The sequence below is a fragment of the Merops nubicus genome, unplaced genomic scaffold, assembly GCF_000691845.1.
Source record: "Merops nubicus isolate BGI_N331 unplaced genomic scaffold, ASM69184v1 scaffold4282, whole genome shotgun sequence".
In the NCBI taxonomy this organism is placed as follows: domain Eukaryota; kingdom Metazoa; phylum Chordata; class Aves; order Coraciiformes; family Meropidae; genus Merops; species Merops nubicus.
In genome coordinates, this window is record NW_008594166.1 from 93,829 (window position 1) to 104,816 (window position 10,988).

The 10,988-nt window shown below is 38.1% G+C and overlaps 1 protein-coding gene across 1 annotated transcript in view; it reads left to right on the forward strand.

Annotated features, from left to right (window-relative positions):
• MYBPC1 (myosin binding protein C, slow type) overlaps positions 1 to 10,988 on the forward strand; it is a 76,126-nt gene that overhangs the window by 34,891 nt on the left and 30,247 nt on the right. The window contains exons 5-11 of the mRNA XM_008935657.1: positions 427 to 575; positions 909 to 1,026; positions 2,306 to 2,357; positions 3,948 to 4,004; positions 7,168 to 7,334; positions 8,467 to 8,599; positions 10,188 to 10,312. Of these exons, the coding sequence (XP_008933905.1) occupies positions 427 to 575; positions 909 to 1,026; positions 2,306 to 2,357; positions 3,948 to 4,004; positions 7,168 to 7,334; positions 8,467 to 8,599; positions 10,188 to 10,312 (801 nt within the window). The remainder of the gene's footprint in view (positions 1 to 426; positions 576 to 908; positions 1,027 to 2,305; positions 2,358 to 3,947; positions 4,005 to 7,167; positions 7,335 to 8,466; positions 8,600 to 10,187; positions 10,313 to 10,988) is intronic.

Genomic DNA, 10,988 nt, shown 5'->3' on the forward strand with positions numbered 1-10,988 from the left:
CCTTCTCTGCTTAAATAATTGATGATAGAAATATATGAAGAGCTCCAGGCTTTATTTTCCAATCTGGAGTTTATTCACGTTACAGTTGCCTGGTAGCCTAGAAACACCTGTGCTTTCTACACAGAAACACAGAAATTTAAATATTGGTAACAAATCACCCATGATAACATGAAGCTTTGCCTCAATTAATTTGTCCTGCTTCTCAGTGTCTCAAGCTCCACATTGACATGGGCAGAAGGCTTCCAGACCCAAAATCATTAATCTCTGTAATGCTGCAGTACCTCCACAGCCTGTGTGACTCCGTCTGATTCTTACTGATGTGGTAGAGCTAGCACACAGAGGCTGGAAGGAGCAGTGGTAGAAGAGATGTGACTGACCAACCACATGTTCCTTAAAGAAAACATTATTTCTTTTTCTTTTTAAAAGGTGGGAATATCACATTTATAGCCAAAGTGGAAGCCAAAGATCTTCTCCGAAAGCCAAATGTTAAGTGGTTTAAAGGGAAATGGATGGACCTGGCCAGTAAAGCGGGGAAGCACCTGCAGCTGAAAGAGTCCTTTGAGCGTCACACGAAGGTGTGTCTTTGCTTTTCCTTCTTCCAGGGGCAAAGCTCCAAAGGGAGCTTAAAGATCAGCTTAAGGCAACACATAGACATTCAAGAGCAGTGGATTCTAACCCTAGCTTCCTCATGCAGATATCAGTGATGATGTCTGACCCTGTGCAGGAGCAGATTTTTCTGCTTTCCCTGAAGAAGGACAAGAATGGTGGGGAAATCAAAGTTTTCTATTGCCGTTTCTGTGTTCAAGTTACTCCTTGCCTCTGATTTAGGTCTGAAAGACTGATGTTTTAACGTCTGCTTTTTGCAAATGTATCCTCCACAGTAATGAACAATTATGTTTGATTTTCAGATTCACACATTTGAGATGCACATAATTCAAGCTAAGTTAAACTATGCAGGGAACTATCGCTGTGAAGTATCCTATAAGGACAAGTTTGACAGTTGCTCTTTTGACCTCGAAGTCACTGGTAAGATTCCACTTGGGTCTATAAAGCTTTATAAAGATTTTTTTTTTTTTTTTTTTACCTGAAATGCCACCTAATTTTGTTCAGAACCTTTAAAAGAAGTAAAGCTTAATGCAAACATTTTCAGCATAGAGCTCAGAGAATTTGCTTAAGTGTCTGTAATTTATTGTTTAAATTCACTTTGGGATAGACAGCATTTGAGGCATCAGTCCAAAAATTTTAAAACCTGGCAGATAAAATAGTATTGAATATAAATTAGACTCTGGCACACAAGACGGAGAGAGGCTCAGGGCTATTCAGAGAGTGAGGCTTCATCTGGCAGCATCTGAGCAGGGGACACAGAGCAGTCACAGCTCATTAGTGCTTTGCACTCTCACCAGGCATAGTATGATCATACCCCAGAAAGCTGTTTCTTCCACTCTTCATCAAAATAAAGAATAGCACAATGTGGAGAGCACTGGAGACTTGTGCTTTTAACTATTTCTGTGTTATAAAAGGGCTTTGACAAACATTAATCCATAGGTTTATCTTTTCTTTCGAGAGCAGTTCTGCCAGCACAACAGCTCACACATACCTGCATGATCAGACTGAGAAAGATGGATGTCTTCTGAAATGCCATGGCCAGCAGCCAGTGGACAAAATAGTTGTTCACCCTCATAAAGCACGCCTACCAAATGGTCTAAACTGGACTGTTCATTTACCAGTCAGGGGAAGCTGGTCACAGTTAAGGGAACATTTGACAGCTGACTGACAGTCTGAGGGGCATAGGCAGGGTCCAGCCTGGCTAAATCCATTCAGTGACTGTGGATCAGAACCATTTAATCTGATTCAGGCTAGCACAAAAGGGTAATTCACATAAAGGGGATTCATCCTTGCATCAAGAATCAACATGAGTCTGCAGCTGTAGAGAAGACTCTCTTTCCTCTGATGCTGAGCTTATTGAGAAAGTGCAAGATCCAAGCAGGCAGGAAAGAAACCATAGGGAATGAGAAGACAAAAAGGCCAGAGCCTGTGTATAAGCACGAAGAAGTTTGGAGAGAAACATCAGAGACAGATCTTCTATGCAGAAGTGCCGAAAGTAGTTTAGACAAATGCATTAATTAAACTTAGCTTAACGCTGAGCAGCTTTGCATTTATTAGAACTCAATGCCAAAGGAACAGCATGAAATACAGTCACTTAGCAGGAAACTCAACGAATTTCATATGCCAGATGACAGTGATTACATAGATTAGATTAATTTCAAATTTTGTTTCTAATTCCTGTATTACTGTTCTTTCATAGAATCTTCCCAAGCTGCACAATCCATTGACATCAGATCTGCTTTCAAAAGAAGGTAACTTCAAAGAGTGATCCTGTGAAGCTCCTCAGTAATGGAAGCTGGTAGCATATACAGAACTTGCACCAGTCTTGGCAGACAATTCTATCAAGTACTTCAGTAAAATGTTTTTGGAAAATAAGATTAAAGAAGTTTGGGTTAGAGTATTTGGTAGTGGGTAGAATGAAATTGTTTACAACATACAGACAGTACCTACGTTATTACTCTACTGTGAAATTAAAGTGTCAGTGCTTTAAGGGAAAATAGAATATTCAAGGTAATTAAAGATATGTTTCTTTAGAGGTTTTAAAAATCATATTTTCATTCACTAAAATATTTTACTGCATGTTTCCTGAAAGTTGTTAGCTACAACATGAAAGTTCCTGGTCCAAATCCTGTACTGATTAAAAGCAGAGAGAAAATTCACACCGATTTCAAGATGGGATTTGGCTTTATGTTACCTTACAGTAAAAAAGCCATCATTATGGAAAAACTACAAATAATATATTGCAGAGGATGTAAGATAAAGCATTGTGTCTTAATTTTTGTTACCTTTGCAATAAGATAGCAATTCAAACCAGTGCAGATGTCATCTTTTTATTTTATAGAGAAAATTGTCTCACAAGGACAGAAATATTTAGAAACAAAATGTTTTAAAAACAGAAAATTAATGCAGTTTGTCAATGTACACATAGAAGCAGAGCTGTGATAGAGAATTAACTGCTTTTATTTAGAGAGATTTGATTTAAAGAGCAAATGCAAAAGATATTACATTGAAGGTGCACTCCTCTCTTTAGCACATTTAAAAAAAAAAAAAAAAAACCTGCAATAACTATTCTGCCCAAGCAGGTGAGGATATCTCAATACTTTCTGATTTTCTAAGCAATACCTTGCATGCAAAATCTGGGATGAAATATTGGCATCATTTGACTTAACATTTACAGGATTTTGCCCTTTTTACAAATATTAAGGGCATTTCTTTTGTCTATATGTGCTTTATAAGAAGGTATTATTGCTTAAGGTCATATTATAGAAAGAAATGCACCTTCACAGGACTGTAATTCTATCTGTAGAAATGTACAATGTACTGTTTCTTTTTTTTTTTCTCTTAACTGATTTCTCCCTTCATTTAGAGAAAGGTTAAATCTTAAGTGTAATGCTTTGCAAACATTACTGGACACAACTATGCACTGTGAAAAACACCACCCAACAACGCAAATCTTTGTTTTATGTTCATAGCAAAAGATCAGCACAAGCCCTTTGTTTTCATACACGTACACTATGGAAATGAAAAACAAAGCTCGTTGTGTTGACTAGCTCACATTTATTTGTGTTACTGAAATCTAACACAAATCTTGGCAAATTTATGTATGCAGTTACAAAAATTTGTCATCAAAGTATAAGAAGCAATACAAACCTTTGTGTTATTTTTCACAAGTGCCTAAGGAAACATAATTTGTGTGAAAAAGAATACAAGTTTGTGTTGTTTAAATACCATTATTTGTGTTCCTGGACAGTGTTGAGTATATGAGATATGTAGAACGTTTGCAATGTGTGCTAAGTCTTCCTGTATTAAACAAAGATTTGATCTTTTTCTATTAATAACAGCGGTGATGGACAAGACGATGCAGGAGAACTTGACTTTAGTGGTCTCCTGAAACGTAGGTGAGAACCAAGTGATGCAGTGAGCAGGTGTGGATTGTAAACCATTAAGGTTCAGACACAGAAAGAGTCAGGTGTAGCATTAATAACATTGTAAGAATTTTCTGACCTTTTGCTTTTTTCAGTGTTTCTAACTATTGTTCTCATAGTATATCATATAAATGTCCAGCTAATTGTGCCTTTAAGTGTGCAGAAAAGAAACCTCAGATTCGAGTGCAATGTGAAAAAAGTGAGCCACAACCTAAAGAGGCCAATAACATTAAGTTTATTTGCTATTTCTTTTGTGTTTGCATGGAAGGTAGAGGGGGACAACTTCCTACACAGGGATGAGCAGTTCAGAAAATTGAGTCTGGTGAAAGAATGAAAAACTGCAAGGGTTAAATTTACCTCTTTGGGTTCATCTTTCTTTGATTTTGTAAGCATCCTGATACAAAAAAAAAAGAAAAATTAAAAATTTTAAAAAATCTTATATCATTCTTTCAAACCATAGACATCGGACATGTTTCTCTGGTTTGCCTTGAAAATCTGGTGTTATGATATTTATGATTCTAGCTATTTCATATCTTACACCTCATCTTTTAACAGGTTAAGAAAGACAATTAATTTGTCATTTTTAAAAAGAAATGCTATATGCCATGTAAGTCAATGACAAATGACCGCAGAGCATTGGTAAAGGAACTAGGTCCTTTATTTAATCTACTACTTACTCTGAAAGAGGAAAACCCAATATGCAGTATTAATTCCACAAAAAGTTCACAACGGGCTCATGAGCTGTGATGGTGAGGATAGCGTTTAAACAACTAATGCAAAAAGGAAAGGCTGAAGATAAAAGTAGGCAGTGAAAGAATTACTGAACAAATTCAAATCCACCAGGTCTTTGTTTTTTTAACCTTCTCATCCCTAATTAGGATCTTCAGTTTGACTTCTTATCATACTAATATAACTTACGATGACAGTTCTCATGACTGCATGTGGGGTGTTTCATTAGGAACATGAGAGTTGCATGTAAGAGGTCTTAGTGTTTTTGTGGAAAGAGAAATGTGATTTAAGAGTCATTATCAATTCACTAACAAGTAACTCACATGTTTTGTAAGGTAAATACTGCATAGCCATATAAACACAATATACCTATTGTTTGGTTAATGGGCAAAGCAAACTTTTAGTTTTTAAACACCATAATTTGATATTTGTCAAATTGGTTATCCCCTCCTTGCCTCAGGCACTGAAATGCAACCTCATACTCCTGAGCTTAATTGAATAAGATTGCTGATTAAGACCCAGTGTGGTAATATTAATTTTTAAGAAAACAAACGCACATTTCCATTTCAATTTTTTTCAAGAAGCAATGTCACAGGCGCATTCCTTCTCTTTCGTATGGTGATATTACCAAGGGAAGAGGTAGAACTTTTTACCTGTGGTGCATAACATTTGAAACATGCTTTTTTTAAAAAACAAACAAACAAACAAACAAACAAACCTAAATGCATAGAATCTATATACTGCCTATTTTCTAATTTTGTGCTGGTCATGCAGGAAGACAAACCAGTTCTTAACCCAGTAAGCCACTCTGTGACTGGTTATGCTTTGTCAATGCAATGGACCAGTAACGGCACGAAATTCCAAAAGGCACAAGATCTCAAAAACATTCAAACATTTAGGTCCTTTTTTTAAAAAAAGCACATCTTTCAAAAATATGCACATTTTCAGGGAAAAGATCTGAAACCAATTTTGTGGAGAGATGAGTCTGCTTGGGAAATACCAAGTATTTTTTTCCCACTGCTCAGAGCAGAAATTGTTGTGGTCTCAGAACAAAGCTGTTTTGCTCTAAGTTTCAAAATTTGTTCTTCAGCTACGCAAGAGAAAAAGAGGAGATTGGAATTTATTGTTTCAATCTGGTTAAAAACCAGGATACTCTAACAGATCCTCATTTTCAGCTACTGCCTGATTTAAAGGGGTTCATTATCTCAATTCCTACGGACTCCACCTCCCCTTAGCACGGACAGGCATTGAATAGCAAGTGGCCAGCCCTGGGAGAGGAGAAAGCCACCCCATGGGGTGTGCCAGCTCTTACATATGTTTGCCAGCTGATCGTGACTTGCTGCGATGCAGAAGAAATCTCACTGAAACACCAGTGTTTGCTGTACATAGAAAGCATACACATGTCCTGAAAGCATGAGCACAGATAAAAGTAAAAGGAACAAACCACAGAATTACATACCTGAGATAGTCTAACCAGAATGATCCCGGTCTGATCATAATGAATTTATGGGGGAAAAAAAAAAAAATCTAGATTTCTGTTCAGATTCCTGGATTGTTCAGTTCACTTTTTTGAGCTAAGCTGTCAATCTCAAAAAAGAGCATTTTGTTTAGGATGCTTCCAGTATTCTCTTGTTTAAAGACTGCCAATGTGAAAATAGTTATATTTTTCTTTATTGGCTGACTTATCCTGGAGCTGCAAATAGTAAATACGGTATTGAATCTTTTGTATAAAGATGATGCTATTCATGCAGGCCTCTGAAATCATTTCCTGTCTTAAGACTGAGATAAACATGGAAGCCAACAGATCCGTCTTGCAAGTCCAAGCTTGTGCGGAAATCTCCAGTTCCTACCCATGTGCCTACCTTAAGTAACTCTAAGAAGCACTGGCATAACTATAAACAGACCCAGATTCCCTTGGATTTCAGTGTCCTTTCATCAGTCATCCTTAGTAGCAGTTACAGGGACTCAGGGTTTGAAAGCATTTTTATATAATTATGAAATGTACAGATTAGGCTCAAATCTCAGTGGTGCCATCATAAACCAATTCCACTCACATTACAACAGATAAAACTAGTTTAAATGGGATTAGCCCATATGCTACTATAGTACAGCATTTTCACGGTTTTGATTTTATTTAAATAATGAAGCAATATAAAAACTCCTAAGTAATTAAATCATAAAAGACCAAATTAAAGTATATCCAATTTCTGCATTGAAGAAGTTTAAAGTAAGGTGTGAATGTCATTCTGAGCTATTCTGCTTGTACTGAGCAAAGTAAAAGTATGATGACAGCCTTCAAATTTTGATCAGAACATTTCTAACCTCACCATAGATTCATCTTCACTTTTTTATATGGTTTGATAAACTCACTAACTCTTCTCCCGTAATCATATTTTGCTACCGTTAGGGAGGTTAAACAGCAAGAGGAGGAACCTGAGGTCGATGTGTGGGAGCTCCTGAAGAACGCGAACCCCAGTGAATATGAGAAGATTGCTTTTCAGTATGGTATCACTGACCTGAGGGGCATGTTAAAGCGTCTGAAGCGCATGCGCAGGGAAGTGAAGAAGAGCGCAGGTATGGATAAGGCAGAATATTCTTCTGTTCAGTAGTCAAACATGAGCATCCAGCTTAAAAACCCAAACTTGTTTCTTTTCCATCTAAGGGGACTTGCACACTACAACACAAGGCTTACTACTAAAAGGAGTTAACCATAAGAAGGCTTTGGTCCGCTGTGCTTAGTGTAAACACCCTGTTCCACTCAGTGCTTTCCAAAAGTGTCCCTCCTTCTCAGCCAAACAGTAGTTATAACTGGAAGAAAGTCCTTCAGTTGTGTGGAAAGGTGTTGTTACTGTCAAACAGTATGGAAGTGAGACTTCGCGTTATCATTAATATCTCCTGCTCTACAATAGAATCACTCCAGTCACACACTTTGCTCTTCATAATTTCATTTTGCTCTTAATCTGACATTGCTCTGAGGTACCAGCTGTACTAAAAACCCTCCACCTTGCACTGAGTGAGGACATTCAGGCCTGTCCTTCCCCATCTACCCTACTGAACAGTATGAGTGGTGTAATACATACATCAACATAGATGTGCTTATATACATGTGTGTCCATCAAATACATGTATATATTGCACAATGCATACACACACACATAAACACAACGCGCTACCCATTACACTATTCTGGCATTTGCTTCTTCCTGAAGAGTATTTCAGAACTAGATGCAATATATACATCTGCTGTTCCACTGGCTTCCTGGAGGAGTCACGTTTGTGTAAGTGAAATACTCCACAAAACCAGCTGTAATCCAGCTGCATTTTATACTCTCTCTCCTCATCCATTACTTCACATCATAATGTGTTATGTTCCTACATATTAATTTTTATTTATATTTTTCATTTGCTGGTATATCTGGTTCTGGCCACATTTGAGGGAGGGAGAAGTGGAGCCAATGGGCTTTGGCTGAGCCACAAGGGTAGTTTCTGTATCCAGTGGAGCTTTCTAAGGGAGGGAAGCCCAGGGAAACTCCTCACTTTCCCCCACATGAAACCGATTCATGTGGACTTGCCTAAGAATATAGTGATGTATAACATTGTGTGCATGTATTCTAAATGCTTTGATGAGATTTATGCAATGTCATTTCAGCATTCATATTCTTGTTTTCTGTTCTTCTTCTGTAATAACACTTCGTTTCCACAACAGCTTTTGCCAAAGGTCTTGATCCTGCGTATCAGGTGGACAAAGGAGGTAAAGTAAGGTTCATGGTGGAGCTAGCAGATCCAACAGTTGAACTCAAGTGGTACAAAAATGGCCAAGAAATACGACCAAGTGCCAAGTAAGTAGCTTTATTGTAGGTAAGCAATAAAATGGGTACACATGTGTTTCCTTTACAAACGTGTTGCAGGGATCTATCTCTTCTGAGGTTACACCGATTTTATTTCTGAATTTCTTTATATGCTATGCTATATTGCTCATGACCCAAAAAAGTCTACTGTATGCCAAATGTTAATGCAGTTTGGCTCCTTTGCCTGAGGAGAAAAGAACTGGAGATCTTCAACAAAACACGGAGCCACTTCCTACTCTGTAGTTTTTTAAAAATTGAGAAGTGCTGTAAATAAATTGCCCTCAGTCCTATGTCTGAAATAGGTTAGAATCTTCCTAGATTAATTGGGTGCTAAGAGGAGCGAGGTTTAACACCACATACTTACCCATCTGGCTCATAAACCACCTGAGGAAAGGAGAATGAGGTTTGTCTCACCTTCCACTACCCAGTTAATGTTCCCATTGAAGTCAACAACCTGCATTAGCCCAAAGTGGTCAGTCATGTGCAACAGGTCTAGTGAATCCAAGCTTCTTCATCATCTCTATCACCTGCATGTTGGTTTACTTTCAGGTTTTATCTAGAAGTGGCTTTTCAGGTGCAGACACTTAAGTACAGGTAGAGCAATAGCTGGAAGTTGAGCCCAGTCCCTAGTGTGGGCACAACTAGCTCTTACAACTCAGTGCAGAAAATCCCATTCCAGAGTCAGACACAGCTAGGAATGACGATGTGCAGCCAGTAATGCACAACCACGTAATGTTCCTCAAATGTATCTCAGCACCACAAAATCCTAGCAACTTTCTCCTCTGAACCTGTGAAAAAATAGTAATTAGCAGAAGCCCTCTTATAGAAAAGGGGCAGATTTCCTTCATTCTATTGCTGCAAAAGTCAGTGAATTATTTCCATTAATACTCATTGTTGACAAAAAAAAACCCAACATAATAATGAGGGTACCTTTTCATTAGCCTCTGTATTTGGCATGAGCAGTTCAGAACTGGTTCGCAGGCAGCTGTATGGATGTTTCTCCTGTGGAAAGACCTGGACTGAATGCTTTAGTGTATTTCTTCCAGGCTGCTGAAGCAGCTGTCAGATGCTAATGAGCTTGGGTCATTACAAACCTGGAGCAGATCTAAACTGGTGACATAAAGGTGAAAGGCTCCATATCCCATTACCAAAACGCCATATCCCATTACTGATCTCTTGTGCCATCTGGCCAACCAACAATATTAACTTCTTAACTTCGGCTATTATTATACTTCACAAAAATGTTAAGAGTGTTGGAATGAGGATGGTGTCCTGTTGCTGGTTATTTTCATCTTTACTCATCTAGAGTTTCAGACTCCATTTTATTTGCCATCCTTCAGAGCCTGTTCATTTTTTTCTATTTTTTTTTATATCACTCAAGCCTGGGATTTTGGAACAAGTCAGAAGATGTTGGTTGTCACTCTGCACTATAGCTCTTTTTGCTAAAAAGTCTATAACAGTTCTGTCAAATCTTGGAAATTGCTTCCCAGGAAAATTTTTCGCACTTTCTACATAAAACAAAAGGGCTCCAGCAGTGTTGCTAATGTATCTTTGATGCATTCCATTCCTGTTCAAACAGATACATTTTTGAGCACAAAGGAAACCAGCGAATTTTATTCATCAATAATTGTTCGATGACTGATGATGCTCGCTACTACGTAACAGCTGGGGATGAGAAATGCTCCACAGAACTGTTTGTGAGAGGTAACTACATCCTGTTGCTCCTATTGCACCTGCTGTAAATTGGTGCCACCAAAATTAGCAGGGAAGATCTGGTTTAGTATATTTTTGTATTTGTATTAGTAGCCCCTAGGATCACCCTGAATTTCTGTGATCCCTGACCATGATTTTTTTCTCATCCTGTATTTAGTAATTTAGTGAAAGCCCTGAAACGGGGATGTGGTTGATTTCACTTTGTGTGCTGGGATCTAGTGGGGCTGTGGTCCCCCTCATAGCTGTAAAGCCATTTTGGAGATCTGTTTGTCATAATGTTGGCTTTCCCTAACACCACGTTTAGATATCTGATTATCCTGATACTCACAGTCCAAAGATCCGTTTCAGGTACCTTCAGTAACTCTAGCAGTTAGTTTTCATTCCACCTGGATTCAATCTGCAGATTTAAGGGAGGACTCTGGTGAAAGCTGTGAATGAGTGGCCATTTCTTCACCCTTTTTGTTCATGGTTTTGATAGTCTTACTGGTAATATTCATAGCATTATTCACACGTGCACAACAAAACAAACAGAAGAGCAAAACTTACAGGTAGAGAAAATCAAACATTTCAGAAAGCTGCTTAAAATAATGGAGCCCATTTCCCCTATAATTATCACAGGATAACTGTGGTACAATCTCTTGCTTTTAAATAAGCCAGTTTTGACAGC